Raw genomic sequence first — 22,964 nt, forward strand, 5'->3', positions numbered from 1 at the left:
TTAGGATGGGCTCATGTCTAAGATATTAGAGGATCTCTTTTGTCCTTGTTTTGCTTTTTTGGACAATTGTAATAAGAAGTGGCCACTTCAAGCATTTGCACCAACATCTGGGGGTATGGCCATCAAGGCAGGTGGGCCTGTTATTTCAACAAAAATTATTATATAATATGATTATATTTATTTATCATTTTTTTATAATAATTTTCATTATTTTCCGCTCCATTGATACATGAAGCCTGGCACATTTTCAAAAGATCTCTGCCTCTTCTAGCCAGGGGGCAATTTGAATGGAAGAATCATTTTAAAGAAGAAGTAAACCCCTTGTTAAAAAAAACCCTACCCCCCCCCCCTACATAGACAAGAGATACAGAACTTACTTCCCAATGAAGACCGAAGAGAAGAAGTTGGCTGCTGTGAACTATAATGCTGTAAATCTGCATCCAAGGGGTAAATAAAAAGTTCAGGGCATTTGCCCAGGGTAGCAGCTAGGCGGGGGGGGGCAGTGGGAGGGGGGTCTATGTAGGGTATTTTTTAATAAGGGGTTTACTTCTCCTTTAAGCAATGTGTCCACTACTACCATGATGGACAAAACACTTAAAAAATTCTCATGTACCATTGCCTTCACACCGCTTTTTAACTATCATGTAACTTTATGATTGGCTGATTTGGTTTTGAGATGAAATCATTATTCATTGTATCTTCTATGACTTTTTCTGTCCTCTGAAAAGACAAAGAAGTCCGAATCCAACACTGGGAATTTATCAGAGTAACAGTCACCGAGGTTAAAAAAAAGACAACCAGCTGTTAGGTTTAGCCATTGCCTCAGATAAATACAGGGATCTTCCAGGCAACAAAAAATGTAGCTTTTAATACTTTGGTAGATAAGTTCAACACTGATTTCAAAAATAAAAGCAAAGTCTCTGTCGATATTTCTGTACAAGTTTGACCAAGGGACACATGGAGCCCCTTTATAAAGCAACTTACAGACCTCATCTCAAATCAGAGGAATGGGGTCACTAAAAAGACGAGGTGCTGGATAACAATGGTCATTAATACTTTCCATCTGTTCAGAAACTCCATATAGTGTGTGTCCTGGAAGGTGAGAGTCCAGCTTCCCCAGTCCACCAGAATAAGGTTTTTCCATCACTTAAAGGGTCTTTTTGGATTTGCGGCACAGTAGTTCTCATAGATGCATGAATCCTCCACACTTTCTTGGTCTGAACGTTCCTGGATTCCTTTTTCTCTGGTGCCTCTCTTAACAACCGCATAGTCAACAGAACATTTGTCCTGAAAAACATGTGATCATCAGCCCTAATACCTTGACATTGTTATGCCTATTTGTGGCCTATCATTCACATAAACATGAGTATATGACATAGCCTTCTGTACTACTCTGGGATAAGTGGGATTATGTTTTGTCATGATTAGTGATGGGCGAATTTATTCGCACCAAATTTCTGCGTTTAAATTTGTGAATGTGCAGCAATAATTCGCTGGCGAAAATTTGATGCCGGTGACAATTTAGATGCTAGCAATGATTAACAGACGCCAATTGACATTAGTTTTTAAAGTCCTAATTATGAGATTAAAAATCATAATTGTGACTTTTTAAAGTCCTAATTATGAGATTAAAAATCATAATTGTGACTTTTTAAAGTCCTAATTATGAGATTAAAAATCATAATTTCGACTTTTTAATGCCATAATTCTGAGATTAAAAATCATAATTTCGATTTTTTAAAGTCATAATTATCAGATTAAAAATCATAATTTTGACTTTTTAAAGTCATAATTATTAGATTAAAAATCATAATTTCGACTTTTTAAAGTCATAATTATCAGATTAAAAATCATAATTATCAGATTAAAAATCATAATTATCAGATTAAAAATCATAATTTCGATTTTTTAAAGTCATAATTATAAATGTAAAACTCATAGTTATGAGAATAAAAATCATAATTTCATTTTTTAAAGTCATAATTATGAGATTAAAAGTCATAATTCATCAGAATTTTTTTCCAGCCCCAGTGCTCTTCCGCAGATATAAGAACAATAGTCAATAGTAAAATCCAGGTCCCACTGAGACACATTCAGTTACATTGAGTAGGAGAAACAACAGCCTGCCAGAAAGCAGTTCCATCCTAAAGTGCTGGCTCTTTCTGAAATCACATGACCAGGCAAAATGACCTGAGATGCACCTACACACCAATATTACAACTAAATACATTTGCTGGTTCAGGAATGACATTTTATATTGTAGACTGAATTATTTGCAGTGTAATTTAGAAATAAAAACGACATCATAAAAATCTTGACAGAATCCCTTTAAAATGCACAATCAATAAAACTGTAACTGTTGCTTTGTTTTATTCTACACTTTATTTCTTTTATTCTGACTCGACTCAATTCATTTAAAAATGAAACGATAACAGATAATAAATAAACCCATACTGCAGCTGTACTTACTTGTTTAGGAGTTTCTGATGGAGTTGCTGTTGGAGTTAAAAATAAAAATTCAATGCATATATTTTGTATATTACACTTATATAGTTATAGAATGGCCAATTCTAAGCAACTTTTCATTCGGCTTTCATTATTTATTTTTTATAGTTTTATATTTATTTGCCTTTTTCTTCGGACTCTTTGCAGCTTTCAAATGGGCGTCGCTGACCCCTTCTAAAAATCAAATGCTCTGTAAGGCTACAAATCTATTGTTATTGCTAATTTTCATTAATCGTTTTACTATTCAGGCCTCTCCTATTCATATTCCAGTCTCTTATTCATATCAATGCATGGGTCATTTAGACCTAGCTACAGGATTGCGTAAAATGCTAACTTAAGAGCTGCTGAATAAAAAGCTAAATAACTGTAAATAATAAAAAATTAAAACCAATTGCAAATTAGCTCAGAATATCACTCTCTACATCATACTAAAAGTAAACATCCCTGAAGTATCCATCATAGTTAACAATTCCACTATCATCCCCTCTCCCCAGGCCCGGTGCCTTGGGGTTATCCTAGATTCTGCCCTGTCATTCACTCCTCATATCCAGTCACTTATTAAATCATGTCAATTCCACCTGAGGAACATATCCAAAATACGATCATTTATCATCCAAGATGCTGCCAAAATTCTTATTCACTCTCTCATCATATCACGTCTAGACTACTGTAACTCTCTTTTAATTGGCCTCCCCCTCCAGAGACTGTCACCTCTCCAGTCCATAATGAACACTGCTGCGAGGCTCATACACCTCAGCAACCGCTCCTCCTCTGCCTCGCCATTCTGTCAATCCCTGCACTGGCTTCCGTTACCTTTCAGAATTAAAGGAAAACTATACCCCCAAAATGAATACTTAAGCAACAGATAGTTTATATCAAATTGAATGACATATTAAAGAATCTTACCAAACTGGAATATATATTTACATAAATATTGCCCTTTTACATCTCTTGCCTTGAACCCCCATTTCGTGACTCTATCTGTGCTGCCTCAGAGATCACCTGACCAGAAATACTACAACACTAACTGTAACAGGAAGAAGTGAGGAAGCAAAAGGCAGAACTCTGTCTGTTAATTGGCTCATGTGACCTTACATGTGGTTTGTATGTGTGCACAGTGAATCTTACGATCTCAGGGGGCGGCCCTTATTTTTTAAAATGGCAATTTTCTATTTATGATTACCCAATGGCACATACTACTAAAAAAGTATATTATTATGATAATGGTTCATTTACATGAAGCAGGATTTTACACATGAGCTGTTTTACTCAGTATCTTTTAATAGAGACCTACATTGTTTGGGGGTTATAGTTTTCCTTTAAATTCAAATTAATGACACTGACATTCAAAGCTCATTCAATAACTCTGCCCCACCTTACATCTCGGAACTCATCTCTATATACTCACCCAAACGCTTACTACGCTCCTCTGCTGACCTGCTCCTCAACTCTTCTCTCATTACATCCTCACAATCTCACATTCAAGACTTTGCAAGGGCTGCACCCCTCCTCTGGAATTCTTTCCCACACTCTGTCTGACTTTTCTGCTTTCAAAAGATCTCTTAAACACACTTATTTAGAGAAGCCTACCCTCACTCTACTTAACTATCAAATGCAATACCACATGCAGTACTACATCTCTCACCCACCTAATTCTGACCTTGCCCATTCCCACACCTTGTGTCTTATTCACTTCCCTTTAGATTGTAAGCTCCTTTGCACAGGGCCTTCCTCACCTCTTGTACTGGTTGTGATGTTTCTAACTCCATATGTTCTATGTATGTAATTTAATATATATATCTATAAGGAGTGTTCCCGAAGTGCATTAGGCAGCCATTACACGCCAGCCACCTGTTTTTAATACTTTAATAAACAGTTGCTTTTAACTTATGAGGTGGTATGCACTCCCAATATTTCGTTTGGTTTGGAGTTACGCAGTGGAGGAGCTTTGAATGGTCGTGAGCTCATTGAATTCTCAGCAGTCCCTCTGGGATAATTTATGAAGGGAGTCAGGGTGAGTCTGTTGAATTACTCTAAAGGCCAATAAAGTTGACCGCTGGGATGAAAAGTAATTTGCAGGTGAAACCATGATCAATTCTGGACTACAAACGGGAGCTGAAGCCAAAAATTTCAAAAACGAACCTCTATAAAAAATCAGGTGGGTCTAACTATACAGTACATTTCATTCTGCTTAGCAGTAATACTCACGGTTCCAGTAATGATCGATATTAACATATACAAAATGATTATCGTCCTCAATCAAAGAGGCATTCCTGTCTCCTGTAAATAATAAAGAAGGGTGAATCAGAATATCTGTGTGACTGGTTGGTTCAAATATGTAGTAGGTGGGGGCATTCCAGTCACCTTTACATTTCTAGAAAACTGTAAAATGAATGGAGTTAGTTCTACAAACAAAGGCCATGCAGGGCCGGATTTGTTCCCCGGCCGCCCCTAGGCCGCGCGGTCCGACCAGGAGGCCTCGCGGTCCTAGCGAAAAAACGCCGGCGCAGCTGGTGTAGTTGAATGGGGACGAGAACGTCCCCATAATGCGGCTGGGCGGCATTGCGCCCCTATTTTTTGCCACCCTAGGCCCGGGCCTATGCGGCCTTGCCGCAAATCCGGGCCAGAGGCCATGATAAGTGATGGGCAAATCTCACTCGTGAACGGCAAAAAAATTACCAAACGCACTGAAGATAATGGGAGTTTTTTCATGCAACACGTTTTTTGTGTTTGGCCATTTTTTTTGCTGTGAAATATTTCACTCATCCATAGGCATGATTTCATAAACCCCACAAATTTAAATATTTTTGAAATCATATTTTCCAAACTTAAATTATGCCACTTGAGAAATTGCTAATTTTGCTGTGAATCCATTCCCTGATTGTGTTGCTTATCCCATCACCCGAGAGATTCATTCCACTGAATGAAATGGAACCCCCTCAGACTCAGTTCTGCATGCGAGGCATACAAATAAATAAAAAGGTTCTTGGGTCCATACATGAGCCAGTTTTACAGTAAAGTCATTATGAAATCTGCCCAAGTGGCTGGTATTTTTATTTTACTGAAAATAACCCTTAATCTCCAAACTTGCAAAAAGTAGCAGGAGCTTAATCATCGAGGTAGAGCAGGTCTTTGGAGCAGAAACGGAATCGGAGACTGGAGCTGAGTGTCAGTTATGGCTCAAGGGACAGTTTGGAACTCACAGCCAATATCTAACATACAGTAGTAACATCATATTATAGTAAGTTAGTTTGAAAAAAGACACACGCCCATCAAGTTCAACCTTTTAAGTCTATTTATAACTTGCCTAACTGCCAGTTGATCCAGAGGCAAAAAGCCCCATCTGAAGCTTCTCCAATTTGCCTCAAAGGGATAAAAATTCCAAGATACAATGGGACCAGTCCCTGGATCAACTTGTACTATGAGCTATCTCCCATATCCCTGTTTTCCCTCACTTGCTAAACACCATCCAGGGAGAGAATTCCATATCTTCACAGCCCTCAATGTAAAAAAAACTCCTTATGAATATTTGGTCTGAACCTCCTTTCTAGTGATGGGCGAATTTATTCGCCAGGCGTGAATTCGTGGCGAATTTGCGCGTTTCACCGCCAGCGAATAAATTCGCGAAACGCCCCGAAAATTCGCGTCAAAAATTCGCCGGCGTCAAAAAATTTTTTTCGAAAAAACCGGCGTCGGAAAACGGGCGCCGGCATCAAAAACAAGACGCCGGCGCCGTTTTGCGAATTTTTCGCCATTTCGCGCGAAATTCGCGAATTTTTCGGCGAAGCGAAACGGGGCAAATTCGCCCATCACTACAGTCCTTTCTTCTATCTAGCTTTTAGTGTCACCAAATATACTTGTGTATGTTTATTTCTTACCAGTGCTGTTGACTGGCTGATCATCATCCAGTTCTGCTGAATACAAATCGCCTTCATTGTCTGATCTCTGGATGGTACTGTCATTTATAAATGAAAGAGATGATTAGCTCCATAGAGGTTTAACCACAGGGACAAAAAAACGCAGCATTGTTTTGCCAATAAGGGTAAAAGATTCAATCATGTCCTGAAGCTCTAAAGCAATTGTTTTTCTTGCCAAACCAAAATAATTTCCACTGAAAAAGTGTTGACCTGTAATCTCAGATGTGAGAAGGAGGTAAGAAGTTAGAAAACATGGTCATCAACTGTTGCTTTGGCAAGGGGGCTGGTGAGGGAATTACTCAAGGGAATATGTATAAAACAACTAGGAGACTCAAGTTAGTCCTGGAAACCTTAAGGAGCTTCTAGTTTGGACAGAACTAAATATGGACAATGTGGCTCAGGATATGCCATAGTGGTAATAGGGGATTAAACATCTTTGGTAGGTGGTTCTCTTCTGCTTTTGTCCAACTCTGTTGTGTGGGCCTGTGTGGTAGAACATGCAGTGATTCCAGAACAGACCACTAACATGGGCCCTGAATTCTAGGTAGGCTCTAAAAATGTGTCCATGACTGCAATAAATAGAAAGCTCTGATAGATGATAGATTGTAAAGCGTGTGCAACCCCTCCATAAAAAGTCTGAATATCTTGGCTAAGTGGGTGTCCTATTAGATGTCACATCATTTTGAAGATAAGTTCAAATTTTTGACGATAAATATGAGAGGATAAAACAAAAGGGGTCTTTTTGTACTCACCTGCCTGAAGTTCTGCAGTTTTCTAGAAAAAACACAGAAAAGTTATCTAACACTGGCCTGAAAATGTCATTTGCGATCCTGAAAGTAATAAAGGTTCATTTGTGAACTCAAGCAAAAAAGTGCTAACAGTGTGCATCCATACATGTGGCTTACACCTTCTGCTGGGCAGTGGGCACCAAGGTGCATATTAAACCTGTTCAGATGAAGGTGCAATGGGAATGATAAAACAAGGTTTCCTTTAGCATCTTGCACCTGTGCTGGATTAATTATGCACTGGTGTTTGCACACAAATTGAGCAACTTGCACAGCAACTGGTATATAATGTAGCAAAGTGGATGCTTGGGGAACTGAATGCAATTTGGGTGCAAGCTACTTAGCGGGTGCCAAGAATCAGGGTCGAACTGGGCCGGGACACCGGGAAAAAAATCGGTGGGCCCCTGGCTCCTGTGGGTTCCTCCAGCCTAGTTCCGCACGCACATCTACACGATGCCAAGGCTTCTTAATGCTGCAACCTCCATTTGTCGCAGGTTGCGGAAAAAACACTGTGCGTGCCAATGCTTGTGCACACACGCAGCCCACCGGCGAATGCGCATACACTCGTAGTGCTGGTTCAACTGGGGGGGCCCTGGGGCAGTAGCCCCAGTCTGACCCTGCCTAGAATGACAATGGAATTGTGAGAGTATTACAGTATGTGTAAAAACATGGTGATTCACACTTTGTTACACACTTTGCAGTTGTGTAACTAGGGCTCCACAGGAAATTCAAGCTAAGGCCCTAAAATGTTGCTAAGTTGACCAATTCTGCCAAGATAGATTTAAATTGCTTGTTAATTAGGCCCTCAATGGACCCTCTAAGATCTTCGGGCCACCTGCAACCGTAGGGTCTGCTTCCTCTGTAGTTAGATATATTTAAATTGCTTTTTAATGAGGTCCTCAATGGACCCTCTAACATCCTCAGGCCCCCTGCAACCGTAGGGTCTGCTTCATCTGTAGTTAGATATATTTAAATTGCTTTTTAATTAGGTCCTCAATGGACCATATAACATCCTCGTGCCCCCTGCAACCGTAGTGTCTGCTTCCTCTGTAGTTGGATATATTTAAATTGCTTTTTAATGAGGTCCTCAATGGACCCTCTAACATCCTCGGGCCCCCTGCAACCGTAGGGTCTGCTTCCTCTGTAGTTAGATATATTTAAATTGCTTTTTAATGAGGTCCTCAATGGACCCTCTATCATCCTCGGGCCCCCTGCAACCGTAGGGTCTGCTTCCTCTGCAGTGGGACTTTGCACCAAGAGCTGTTTTGGTAAATGAACCTTGTTGGTTGATGTAGATAAGTGTGCAAAGCCATGCTATGAAACGAATAGTGCATTCTGTTCATTTACCTGTTTTAGAACAACGCTGAATGATTAGCGGTGTTAATTTGTGCTTGAACTTGAAGATTAGGATGGCGGCAGCAACCACTAGTACCACTATCAGCATCCCAATGAGTACTGGTACCAGGTGGTGCTTGTGTCTTCTCTCTATAAAGAAGGACACAGAAAGTGAATACACAGAATAACCTCTTTACTCCATTCTCCAGTAGTGCGCCTGTAAATGGGCCAGTGTTCCCTCCATTGTGTTGTGTCTGTTGGAGATTATCAGGCAGTGATTGGTTGAACCAGTCGGCTTTATAAACATTTGATACAGTTTGACCATTAGGGAGATATGGATAAAGGCATCTCTATTGCACATTTGTAGAGGAAAACCTTACCGGAGCACTGATGGAGCCCAGAAATCTTCATTCAAAGCCAAATAAAAGGGTAACTTCTTTAGAATCCTTTCATTTAGTAAATTAACCTGAGTCCCTTAGGTTCATTTACGAATGAAAGTCAAGGTGGTTCATCCATAAAGAAAGTTTTGCGAGGAACAACATATTTCCCTACATACTGGTTGGTTGTTACCCAGTAACTCTGACAGTTAAGGACCCCTGTGCCACAAGTAACCTGAAACATGGCAGGGCCAAAAAGCAAAGCAAAATGCTCCATACAGTGGATATTAGAAAGTGCTTCAAATTATTTATTTTTCAGTTTGCAAAAATAGTTCTTGAATTCCCAGGATGATGAAGCATTAGGAAAATTGTAAGGCCTTAAAGGAGAAGGAAACCCTAAATATGAATGTGGCTAAAAATGCCATGTTTTATATAGTGAATTTATTGCACGAGGCTAAAGTTTGAGCTTGTCAATAGCAGCAATGATCCAGGACTTCAAACTTGTCACAGGGGGTCACCATCTTGGAAAGTGTCTGTGACACTCACATGCTCAGTGGGCTCTGATTGGCTGTTGAGAAGCTAAGCTTAGGGCTCGTCACTAATTATCCAGCAGAAAATGAGCTTCCCTGGCTGTAATATAAGCTGATGCTACAGGTTTGCTGATTATTCAATTCTGATGCTAATTGCACTGGTTTCTGTGCTGCCATGTAGTAATTATGTGGATTAATTACTAATCAGCCTTATATTGTGACATTCATATTCTATGTGTTCTGTATATTGTGAGTGGCTCCCTAAGCTCAGTCACATTGAACGTTATAGATACATAAATCTAATAATGGATGAATAAAAGTAGAGAGGAAAGAAAGTCAATTATGTTGGCATGTGCAAAAGGCTTTTCACCCATTTTGCTTCGCGAAAACATTTATGAAATGGCAAAAATTGCGGAAATGCATTGAATTCTATGGGCAACAACATTTTTTTTGACACGTGACAACTTTTCCGACCCATTAGAGTCTATGGGAGTCATTTTCACAGCCAAACGACATAACTATGATGTCTTCCCCAACCAAACCTGCCCCGCACCCTGCTGAACATCTCTGCAACCTGTTTTTGTAAAGTTTTACAGCTGTCTGCAACAGTGACGGCATCTGGATTTTCCCACCCAAATTCTGAGAGATTTGTGGGTATTCTGTGAGTACCCAGACTTTACCTTGTAGGCTTTCAGTGTACAACACTAAGGTGAAAACATCTGGTTAGTTGGCACCATCTGGTGGCTGTTTCTTTTTCTCTCAAATGTACTGTATATAATAAGTCTGTAATAGACATCATTTTGCAAAGTGCATGGCAGGGTTCAAAAGTGCTAAAAATGTGTGTAAACTGCCATGTTGTTTACACTCACGTCTCACATTATGATGGGACAGACAGATATGCACAGTGCTGGTCTCAGTATTTGAAAATATTGGCCAAACCCTCTAAGAACTGAACCTTCTATTGCTGGCTCTGTCTCTTCTTAATTACTCTCAGCCTGATTCCTGGATCAGCCTCAGCACAACCTATAACCAGAACTTCATTGTCACCAAGAATATAAACAATCATAAGCCAGACTTCAGTTTGTCCTGTATCTGAATAAACCATCAATGACTTGTAACATCTGTTATGTCTCATGAATGCCAACCTGATAATGCCATTCTTTACCACCTTTCTTCTAGTCTCATTGATTGTGAAAATAGGAGTGAGAATAACTCTAGAATTGTTGTTGATTCGCCTTGAGAAAGCATTACTTGCGAAAAGCTCGTTGGCGAACTCTGCTTTTTTAAAATAACCCTTTAAAAGGACTTTAAATAAGACTTTTTTTAAACAATTTTAGCTTCAAGCCTTGTAACTAATTATTAGAATTGGTCAGGGGGGTGCGGCTGTTGGAAATCAGCGCTCATATCCTACTCTCTTCTCTTCCCTGTCTATTGTATCCCGCACTGGGATTCTCAAGGGGACCAGGATTTATGGTTTTGTGAGGTTCAATAGTTCTTTAATGAGACAAGGCCAGAGTTAAATATTGAGACCACAGTCCTGGTTTTCCTGCCTTTCTTTGCTTTGTGGTGTCCCAGGGATAGAAAAATAATAGGTAGAAAGTTTTGGGACAACTCCACCTTCTTTTATATCATTTTTCCTGCTCTTTTATCGGATTGAGTTGCTGGGTAATCGTTATATCGCTAATGAATTTGGTTCCACAATTATTTTTCACAGTTTATTAAGTCCCTGGCTGGACTAATGCACTTGCACTTTAAGTATTTCAATTCATTTATTATTTTTTAACACCTATGCACTTTAAGTAGTGAATTACCGTATATACTCGAGTATAAGCCGACCCGAGTATAAGCCGAGGTACCTAATTTTACCTACGAAAACTGGGAAAACTTATTGACTCTAGTATAAGCCTAGACACAACTACAGCCCTGTCTCCCAGCAGCGCACATTCTGCCAAAGCGACCCCCCCAGCAATCAACTGGACTTCTTTGCAAAGTTGATGGTGACAGAGAATTGCCAAACGGATTACTGTGTGCATTGTCCCACTGTGCCACTACCATGTGCAGAGGGTGCTGTGTGATATTGCCATCACTGTTAATCTTTAGTATAACCAACAGAGGGCGCTGTGTGATATTGCAGTCACTGTTATTCTTTCGTATAATCAACAGATGGCGCTGTGTGATATTGCCATCACTGTTATTCTTTCGTATAACCAACAGAGGGCGCTGTGTGATATTGCAGTCACTGTTATTCTTTCATATAACCAACAGAGGGCGCTGTGTGATATTGCCATCACTGTTAATCTTTCGTATAACCAACAGATGGCGCTGTGTGATATTGCAGTCACTGTTATTCTTTCATGTAACCAACAGAGGGCATTGTGGGATATTGCAGTCTCTCCCCAAGTGTACTGTTGGTATAGGAATGATTAAAAGTGACTGCAATCTCAGCTACTCGGGTCGGGTACCGCTGACCCGAGTATAAGCCTAGGTAGACTTTTTCAGCACATTTTGGATGCTGAAAAACTCAGCTTATACTCGGGTATATACGGTAGTTGTAAAGGAATGAAATAATGGCAGCAATGTTTTGATTAAGTCTGTCCTTTATAACAAATTAATGAATTAGCACAGAAGTAGCACCTTAATTTAACAATTATAATCTGGTAACTCATTAATTTTAATTCATTGAGCTATTCACTATTTATATTTTTAAAGAGCACGTATCATACAATTGTAGCGCTATAATAAACGGAATTTATGGAAGTCTGTTTTAGCTACTTTCTGTGTGGATTAACACCAGCAATAAAACTCTTTTCTCAGGGGCAAGCCCTCGCAGCGGGGTGGAGGCAGGGTGTAGTGCAACTGTAACTGTTTGCAATGCACAAGAGATTGGGCGCCAGTAGTTTTTTTTCGCTTAAACAATAAACTGATTATTTATTAACCAAAACCAGAGTTTACAATAGAGCATGGAACATAGAGTAACACATGGATCGATCAATATAACAAGGTATACTCACTGTATCAAACATTGAATGACTCTCTGCAAAGTAAAGAGTACACGTAGAGAACTGGGCAGCTTGTCAGAAGGTATTTCCCCAATCTTCAGGATTACCTTAGGTGGAACTCAGAAGACTACATACTTCCCTGAGCCTAACACTTAGGCCCTACTATGGGGTCAGTAATACCCGGGATCTTAATCTCTCTAATATCCTCGTCGGAGCTTTGAGCTGCTCAACTACATACCCTATCTATCACTCCTAGAGTGATCTATTAAAGGGTATAACTATCACTACCTATACTCAGGCTGAGTTCCACCACCCCTAACCTCTGTGGCCTAACAGAGGAAAGGTTCAGCAGCAATGGCCCTGACCTCATGGTTTGCAAGCCTTTTATATTATACCACAGTGCCATCTAGCATCCACTGTGAGAACTGCCATAAGCACAAGGCCCCCATAAGGACCCACTTAGGCGTCAATATCACTAAGAATGTGCCTGTCAACAATGAGTAAGGGTGTCTAAATTTTCACATCCCTACACAATTAACTAAAAGTATCTAGCAAGTGGATGCATTTTGAATTTTGAACCATCGAATTATTAGAAGAGGGGTTTCTTCTTTTATTTTTTCTTTATTCATAAACCCTAGAATTGTTAGCATTAAAAGCACCTTTCCTCTATTTTTAGTATTCAGTGTTAAATGGAAGGCTGAAGTCTTCGTAGAAGAACAAATTAAATACTGAGCAGTACTTGTCTTTTAAACTGAATTTAGCTGGACCATTGCAACAGAATTTCTTGTGAATGGAAGGAATGACTTGAATTAAACCTCCAGATTGATGCATACAGCAGGTTATTTTTAACCTGAGGGACCCTGAGGTTTTGGTTTGGTTTTCTCAGGCAGTTCCCCTATATAATACGGACACCTAAATGGTCCTTTGATATACCCAGGAAGCTATGTCCATTTTTCTGGGTCCATTGTAGTTTAAGGTTTGCCCACTAGGTGGAAGTGGTATAAAGAGGTATTTTGCCAGGTGCTCAAGGTCTTTCCTGGGACCTCACCTCTTTGGGAGGTTGATACAGGCCCAGGGTCCAGCTATTTAAGTTTAGTTTAGGCCAATTAGTGATAGTCAAATTTGTTATTTAGTAGTTGCTTAGGGACAGGTGAGTCAGTGGCACGATACAAACAGACATAGTCCTGGTCACACACTTTAATCCACTTAGCTAAAGTACATTCAATGGTGTGCTACAAAATGCTTTCCCAAAACACCATTTGAATAAGAATGAAAGCATAATGAGATGTATGACTATGAAGATTTTCATTCATCCAGGTCATGGTATATCTAATACAAGTAATTCAAAAAACAACTGGACTTGCTGAGTAATTATTGAAGATGTTTCACTGCTCATCCGAGCAACTTCTTCAGTTCAACTGACTGGTGTGGGAAATTCTCGGCATTTAGACTCTTCCACTAATCCAATCACAATGGCACAATGTAACTCTTCAGAGAGGTGACATCTGAAATTCACAGAGGTGTAGATTCTGTGTCGTTACTGTGATAGGATTACCAATGTGTCAGGCAACTCCTAGATACAGGTGTTACTTGTGAGAGTTGCATGAATGGATGTGTGAAGTGTTCTGAAATTGCCGGGGTACAAATGTTAGAACAGCATTGTATGTATCAGACAGGTGGTGCTGAAGGGATGGTTTCTCCACCTTGACATGAATCGCCTCTTTCACGCCTCGTTCAAACCAGCGGTCTTCTTTATCCAATATTTGGACATTGCTATCTTCAAAGGAGTGTCCCTTGTCATTTAGGTGTAGAAAGACAGCCGAGTCTTGCCCTGTAGAGTTCGCCCTCCTATGCTGAGCCATTCGCTTGGTGAGAAGTTGTTTTGTCTCCTCAATGTATAGATCTGTGCACTCCTCGCTACACTGGACTCCATATCCCACATTGCTTTGTTTTGCTTTAGGGGTTGGATCCTTTGGATGTACCAGTTTTTTTCTCAGTGTGTTGCTAGGTTTGAAAAACACAGGGACATGGTGTTTGTTGAAAATCCTCCTGAGTTTCTTCCCCAGTAGCATACCCTCCTCCCAAGTCACAAACCCACCCTCTGTCCCTTTCCTGCCACTGGCGAGTACCATCTTCATGCGCGATCGGCAATCAGGCAGGTAGGCAGAGGTCAGGAGCGCAGGCTCTGTGGAGGGATTCTGGGCCGGCGGGGCCCTCCAGGTTTTTTCCCAGCATCCTGCCAGCCCAGCCCGACGCTGACTGGACAGAGTTGTGTCTTTTGCTCCCACACTTCTTCCTGTTACAGTTAGAGCTGCAGTATTTCTGGTCAGGTGATCTCCGAGGCAGCACACAGACCAGCACAAAATGGCTGCTCAAGGTAAGAGATGTAAAGGGCAATATTTACTGATATATATATATTCCAGTTTGGTAAGATTCTAAAATTCAAGACTAATACCATACATATGAGGAATGTGTACAATTCATTAAACTACACTTTAATGTGAATTAAAGTGAAATTTAATAAGAGTTAGAGTGCAACACAGTCAAACAGCCCTTCCTCACCGCATAAAGGTGCCAGTACTTATCACTGTCTTTGTTTATATATTTTGCCTATCTGCTGCTACCAAGAGGACAGTAACTCTCTTGTCCTGTGACTATATAAGCAAATATCTAGTTATACCAAGAAAACAGGAGCAGAGCAGGTATTAACCCTTCCAAAACTTCTCCTTAGAGTTGCCACCCTTTTTTCTCATGGCATCAGTAGAGGGTGGGATTATGACACATCGGGGTGGGAAAATGAATGGGTTGGGTTGGAAAAGGTGGATGGAGCAGGAAAGTAGGTGGAGAAATGGGCAGTCTGGGCAGGGAAATGGGTGGCTTGGGTGGGGGAAATGGGCAGTCTGGGTGGGAAACGGGCAGATCTATTGTTAGAAGACGAGTCTGAAGGTGTTTTACCTGCAACTACACTGTCAATATATTTCAAATACCGGTGCCGGCTATAGCTGCTGATTTACCGTCTGGGCCAGTCAAATAACAACCAGGAGGCAACTGTACTTCTCCTTGGTCTCTGATCTTTTACCCCACCATCGCTATACCTCTGTCTTCAACAATATTCTTATAAACAGTAGCACTTACAAATGGGCAAAGGCAATGAGGAGAAATGAGACCCAGTGTCTAATCAGAATACTGGATACCATGGCAATAACCAATTAAATGTTTTAGGGTCTGTTACAGAGCATTTTGCTCATTTAAACTTACCACTTTTAACTTCTATTCTAGCAGAGTCACTCCTTTTACTTCCTGGTATCTGGCACTGGTAATTCCCACTGTCTTTCTCTTGGGCATGCTGAAGTGTAAAGGTCTCCTGTATTATAGGTATCCAGTCTCCATCTTTGTACCAGACATACCTCCAGCTCTTCCTTATGGCCGATGCCGCTTTTTTATCACATTTCAGTGTTACAGGGTCATTTAATAGTACATTTGCTGTTTTTGGTTGAATGTCGGGTTTTTTTCGAGCTCCTGCAAACATTACAGAATGCAAAATGATAATGTGATCTGTTAATTAAAGCTCATTAAAGCATGAAATAAAAACAAAAATCAGAAATCAACTCTGTTAAAAACTAAAACATCAGCTGTGGCAGTGAGCCTCCAACTGCGATGTCACCTGACCCTCCATTACAGTTGGCCAACCCTGCCTCCTAAAAAACGATTTGGAGCTGTTGGAGGAGGCTGGTGGTCACAAATTCAGAGATAACGTTTCCACTCCCTCCCTCCCTGCTCAGACATTACAGCTGGGAAAGGGCACTCCTGGCTGGGACTGGTAGAGTGTATGACAGGGAAGGTGAACAAAAACACATGGTGGGCCTGGAGCTGAAAATGGAAACTAAATGTGGGTGGCAAAATAAAAATATAGTAATATACTAAGCTAGTTTGACACACATCAATCAAGTTCAACCTTTTAAGTCTGTATAAAAACTGGCCTAACTGCTAATTGACCCAGAGAAAGACAAAAATCCCAATTTCAAGCCTCCCCAATTTGCCTCAGGATGGGGAAAATGAATTCCTGACTCCAAGATGACAGTCCCTGGATCAACTTGTACTATGAGCTATCTCCCATATCCCTGTATTCCCTCACTTGCTAAACACCATCCAACCCCTTCTTATACCTATCTAATGTATCAGCCTGTACCACTGATTCAGGGAGAGACTTCCATAACTTCACGGCTCTCACTTCTTCTAATCGCAATGGGTGCCCAGGTGTCAGTTAGAAGGACCAAGCGTGAACAACCCCAATTTGGCCATCTTTACCTCATAGATGATATTTCCCATACCTTTAACCAGTTTCTTTGCACTTCTCTGGACCCTCTCTAATTCAATAATGTCCCATTTGAACAGTGGAGACCAAAACTGCATGGGATAATCTAGATGAGGCCTTCCCAGTACTTTGTACAGTGGAAGAAGAACCCGCGAATCCAGTGAATCTCTGCCCCTATTAATACAGCTCAAGACCTTATTTGTCCTTGATGCTGCTGACTGGCATTGCTTGCTACAGCCAAGTTTATTATCTACAAGACTCCAGCATACAGCCTTGTGTCTTTATATGGTCACAGAACAACCCCTCAGTGACTTCTAATATCCTTATCATTTACAGTAGGGGGTACATTATCCCTTATAATACATGAGTGATACTCAGAGTTCCCTGTATAACTCAGCCTGCAGCCTTGTGTCTTTATATGGTCACAGAACAACCCCTCAGTGACTTCTAATATCCTTATCATTTACAGTAGGGGGTACATTATCCCTTATAATACATGAGTGATACTCAGAGTTCCCTGTATAACTCAGCCTGCAGCCTTGTGCCTTTATATGGCCACAGAACCCCTCAGTGACTTCTAATATCCTTATCATTTACAGTAGGGGGTACATTATCCCTTATAATACATGAGTGATACTCAGAGTTCCCTGTATAACTCAGCCTGCAGCCTTGTGCCTTTATATGGTCACAGAACAACCCCTCAGTGACTTCTAATATCCTTATCATTTACAGTAGGGGGTACATTATCCCTTATAATACATGAGTGATACTCAGAGTTCCCTGTATAACTCAGCCTGTAGCCTTGTGCCTTTATATGGTCACAGAACAACCCCTCAGTGACTTCTAATATCCTTATCACTTACAGTAGGGGGTACATTATCCCTTATAATACATGAGTGATACTCAGAGTTCCCTGTATAACTCAGCCTGCAGCCTTGTGCCTTTATATGGTCACAGAACAACCCCTCAGTGACTTCTAATATCCTTATCATTTACAGTAGGGGGTACATTATCCCTTATAATACATGAGTGATACTCAGAGTTCCCTGTATAACTCAGCCTGCAGCCTTGTGTCTTTATATGGTCACAGAACAACCCCTCAGTGACTTCTAATATCCTTATCACTTACAGTAGGGGGTACATTATCCCTTATAATACATGAGTGATACTCAGAGTTCCCTGTATAACTCAGCCTGCAGCCTTGTGCCTTTATATGGTCACAGAACAACCCCTCAGTGACTTCTAATATCCTTATCATTTACAGTAGGGGATGCATTATGTTCTATTCAAATTTAAATTATTCTTAAAAGATTCTGTTTGTACGCCATATGATCAAGGCTGCCAGAAATGTTTAGTTTCTCAGTCACCTCCTTCATTGCTTTCACAATTTTGCTTAATGGGCCCAAATGTATAGATTGGGGATTTACCTGCGACATAAATAAATTCCTCGTTACTGAATTTTGTAGAACTGTATTGATCGTATTCTTTAGAACATTTGTAAGTGCCAGTCATTTTCTTAATTGCTTTTCCAGCCTGAAAAATAGAACCAGTGCCTGGGGATTCCATGACGGTGCCGTCCTTGTAAAACTTAGAATATTCTGTATCGTTGTATCGACTGTGACATCTAAGAGACAGGTAATCTCCTTCACAGACAGAAGGCGGAGCCTGTAGGATGACTGGGCCTTTAAACCAAAAAAAGGTGACAGTTATGTAAAATAATACAGCAAAGCTAACGCATGGGAGTGTCAACATCACAGGATGAATTTTCTTTCAAGTTGTCCTTTATCTAAGAGAGTTTTTCTAAATTCAAAAGGAGTCAGAGCCTACATAAACTTGGATTGGGGGTGCATAGGTGAATGTAAGTGGGTGTAACTGTGGTGGATCAAGGTCATGGCTTGAGATGTTCCTCTTGTCCACACCAAAATACTGGTAGGTCTGTTGCCTTGTGTATTACAATGTATAAATCATGTTCTTTACTTGGGTTTCTATGATAAGTATCAGTATCCCATCTCCCAGATACCATAGAGAAGATTCTCATAAATATTTTGCTGATAATATAAAAAATCAGAGGAATATTATACAGTCTAATTTTTATAGGTGACATAAGTGACTTACCAACACTAAAATTCAGTTGTACCGCATCACTTTTTTTAGTGGTATCAGCCTGGCACTGATAATTCCCGCTGTCATTTGGCCTGGCAGCCTGAATTGTATAATTCTTCTCATAATGACTTAATCTTATGTTATCTCTGTACCAGGAATATCTCTTCTCCTTCTTAGGGTTGGTATCCAGGTTACAGGTCAGAGTTACAGAATCATTATAGAGAATCGGGACCCAGTTGGGTGAGAAGGAAACCACAGATCGGACAGAACCTTCAGCAGGAAACTCACAGACTGATCACACAAAGAAACACGTGTAAGAATACAGTATATGATTGATGTTTTACTTTATTTTTTAATGAATGTTCTTTTAATGATAAGGAAATGTGATTTTTTTTTATTGACCAAGTAAACCTTGGCCAGAAATAAGACCAAGCAGTAATTTGTTCACAGTAATGTTCATATATGTATAGGTAAGGACTCATACTGTTAAATCCCCTACTGGTTTAGTAATTCCCCTACTAGTATGATTTTCCTCTATTATCTAAGGAAGTCCTGGCACCTGTAACTTACAGTAGATACTTGGGTGAGATAGTATTCCCTATTGGCCCAGTAAAGTTATGGCTGTCTCCTGCAAGGTTTGATAAAGTAAGAGGGAGCATTAGACTCTTCTTTTTTGGCCACCTGTTGAACGGGATAGATGCCTGATGAGGAGCCTGGCATTCAAGGCTCCAATAAAGAAGATGCACCTTAAAGGAACAATCCCTTTAGTGTAAGTTGCAGTCACAGGGGTCCTGTGAGTAAGGTATGTAGTTAGTGGTAGGTGAGCTCCTTTTGTAGAATAGTCTAAGTGAGCCGGCAGGGTGAGCTAGATAGAGCAGCTCTGAACTTTAATGTACTGTAGGATGATAGATTAGAGGTGATCCCAGGTGATACTGCCTGTTAGTGTAGGGATCCCAGTGGAAAGAGAATCAGGTCAGAGAGCTGGAGGTTTTACTGGAGGTGATCCAAGTTCCCTAAAGATGCCGCAGTGGTAAAGTGCCAAGTCTGTCCTCAGTGGAGTGTCAGTGTTTAATACACTCTGTAATTGCATATTGCTGTAACAACTATATATAGAAACATTGGGGTAACAGTCACCCTGCTATAGTTCCTGGGGTACCCAGGGTACAAATAATCACTCACCCCAAATCTCCTCCTAACTGACCTTCAGACTGAGCCCCCTTAGCTCATAACAAGGTTACAGATATATAGAAACATTGGGGTAACAGTCACCCTGCTATAGTTCCAGGGGTACCCAGGACACAAATAAACACTCACCCCAAATCTCCCCCTAACTGACCTTCAGACTGGGCCCCCTTAGCTCATAACAATGTTACAGATATATAGAAACATTGGGGTGTCACCCTGCTATAGTTCCAGGGGTACCCAGGGCACAAATAAGCACTCACCCCAAATCTCCCCCTAACTGACCTTCAGACTGAGCCCCCTTAGCTCATAACAAGGTTACAGATATATAGAAACATTGGGGTAACAGTCACCCTGCTATAGTTCCAGGGGTACCCAGGGTACAAATAAGCACTCACCCCAAATCTCACCCTAACTGACCTTCAGACTGGGCCCCCTTAGCTCATAACAAGGTTACAGATATATAGAAACATTTGGGGTGTCACCCTGCTATAGTTCCAGGGGTACCCAGGGTACAAATAATCACTCACCCCAAATCTCCTCCTAACTGACCTTCAGACTGAGCCCCCTTAGCTCATAACAATGTTACAGATATATAGAAACATTGGGGTAACAGTCACCCTGCTATAGTTCCAGGGGTACCCAGGACACAAATAAACACTCACCCCAAATCTCCCCCTAACTGACCTTCAGACTGAGCCCCCTTAGCTCATAACAAGGTTACAGATATATAGAAACATTGGGGTAACAGTCACCCTGCTATAGTTCCAGGGGTACCCAGGACACAAATAAACACTCACCCCAAATCTCCCCCTAACTGACCTTCAGACTGGGCCCCCTTAGCTCATAACAAGGTTACAGATATATAGAAGCATTGGGGTAACAGTCACCCTGCTATAGTTCCAGGGGTACCCAGGACACAAATAAACACTCACCCCAAATCTCCCCCTAACTGGCCTTCAGACTGGGCCCCCTTAGCTCATAACAAGGTTACAGATATATAGAAACATTGGGGTAACAGTCACCCTGCTATAGTTCCAGGGGTACCCAGGGTACAAATAAACACTCACCCCAAATCTCCCCCTAACTAGCCTTCAGACTGGGCCCCCTTAGCTCATAACAAGGTTACAGATATATAGAAACAATGGGGTAACTGTCACCCTGCTATAGATTAAAGGGTATATAATGCAACAAAAGGCATACAAGTAAAAGAAACTTTACTTACACAGTAGGAGCATCAAAGTCAGCAGTGACATGGTGGTGCCTCTATCACAAGACAGATAATGAATTATAATATTAAGAGCAGGAGCTTCATACCAACTTGTGCCCGATCACGCACGCTGAATTTATTTTTCTTATCTTTTCCAGAGGAAGTTTCCGATGAGATTTAACCTCAGACATGCAATGTTACTGCTGAGACAATTAGGCTACATCATTACTGCCGTGTAATAAATAATTTTATTCTAATTGGTTAAGCAGACCCTTAACCAATTAGAGGTCACGTTATTCAGCTTCTCCATGGTCGGTCAAAATGTATTAAACAAAAAATAATGCTATGCTATTTTGCACATTAGCATGTGATACAAGAATTTATACAAGGTTATATCTAGATATTACAATTAATAATACATTCATATTTTAAGTTCCTTAAAGCTTTGGGTACAGTGGCTAGATATAGTGCTACAGTGAAAGTCAAGCCCCGTACTTTATAGCCACCTTTGAACAGACATTAAGGGGCCGATTCACTAACTTCGAGTGAAGGATTCGAAGTAAAAAAACGTAGAATTTCTAAGTATTTTTTGGGTTGGGCTACTTCGACCATCGAATGGGCTACTTCGACCTTCGACTACGACTTCGAATCGAAGGATTCGAACTAAAAATCGTTCGACTATTCGACCATTCGATAGTCAAAGTACTGTCTCTTTAAAAAAAACTTCGACCCCCTAGTTCGGCAGTTAAAAGCTACCAAAATTAATGTTAGCCTATGGGGAAGGTCCCCATAGGCTTTCCTAGGTTTTTTTGATCGAAGGATATTCCTTCGATCGTTGGATTTAAATCGTTCGATTCGAAGGAATAATCCTTTGATCGTACGATCGCAGTATTTGCGCTAAATCCTTCGAAGTCGAAGGATTTTAGTTCCCAGTCGAATATCGAGGGTTAATTAACCCTCGATATTCGACCCATAGTGAATCGGCCCCTAAGTACTGGGTTCCCTTTGCTTTCTGCCCTGTGTGTTATTTGTATTGTTTTTGTGTCAGTTGTATAGCTTATCAGTGGAGGGTATGCAAGAGAATGCATGTCCATACTTTTTTATCCAGAATGCATTGCAATCTGGCAATGTTGCAAAATCTGTGTAATTGAACTTCTACACCAAAATTTTCATACTTGGGATTCCATTATTTAATGCGCTCAGAGTCAAATTGGCACCTGCATGTGATTACTTAGGTTCACGTCCACTGAGTTTATTGACACAGGGAACCCTGGAGCAACTGAAACTGAGACTGAAGAACTTGACTGGCCTACACAATGTCCCAACTCCAACCCAAATGAGAACATGTGGGATAAATCTTCAGTGCAGTGAGGCAGACCTGATCTCCCACCATCAGCACCCAATCTCACTAATATATATATATATATATATATATATACTGTTAATAAAAGCGATGGTGGATGATGATCATCTGGTTATTGGACACAAGTTATTTGTGTCAGATATGAAGGACCATCTGTAAACCCCATCCATGTTGTAGATCATTAAAGAGTGGTTTTAGAAACTGGAAATCACCTGGGAGAAGATATGTAACAACACTATTCAAACAACCATCTAGTTACTTGATAAAGTTGGTTTTCTAAGATAAAGTCAGCGACCTCATTTCATTGCCCAAAATTATTTTTAAAGCAGCTGGTTCTCTTATT

The 22,964-nt window shown here is 40.6% G+C and overlaps 2 protein-coding genes across 2 annotated transcripts in view; both read right to left on the reverse strand.

Moving 5' to 3' along the window:
* LOC108699440 (Fc receptor-like protein 4) overlaps positions 1-22,964 on the reverse strand; it is a 135,084-nt gene that overhangs the window by 79,541 nt on the left and 32,579 nt on the right. The gene's annotated exons all lie outside the window — the stretch shown is intronic.
* On the reverse strand, positions 67-19,213 carry LOC121397245. The gene is made up of 9 exons (XM_041573716.1): positions 18,879-19,213; positions 18,191-18,445; positions 15,707-15,967; positions 8,555-8,692; positions 7,175-7,196; positions 6,384-6,460; positions 4,714-4,785; positions 2,470-2,495; positions 67-1,287 (listed from the first exon to the last, which is right to left on the reverse strand). The coding sequence occupies exons 2-9, from the start codon at positions 18,327-18,329 to the stop codon at positions 1,144-1,146; spliced, it is 879 nt and encodes a 292-aa protein (XP_041429650.1). The 5' UTR covers positions 18,330-18,445; positions 18,879-19,213; the 3' UTR covers positions 67-1,143.

This window comes from Xenopus laevis, chromosome 8L (assembly GCF_017654675.1).
Source record: "Xenopus laevis strain J_2021 chromosome 8L, Xenopus_laevis_v10.1, whole genome shotgun sequence".
NCBI classification, from domain to species: domain Eukaryota; kingdom Metazoa; phylum Chordata; class Amphibia; order Anura; family Pipidae; genus Xenopus; species Xenopus laevis.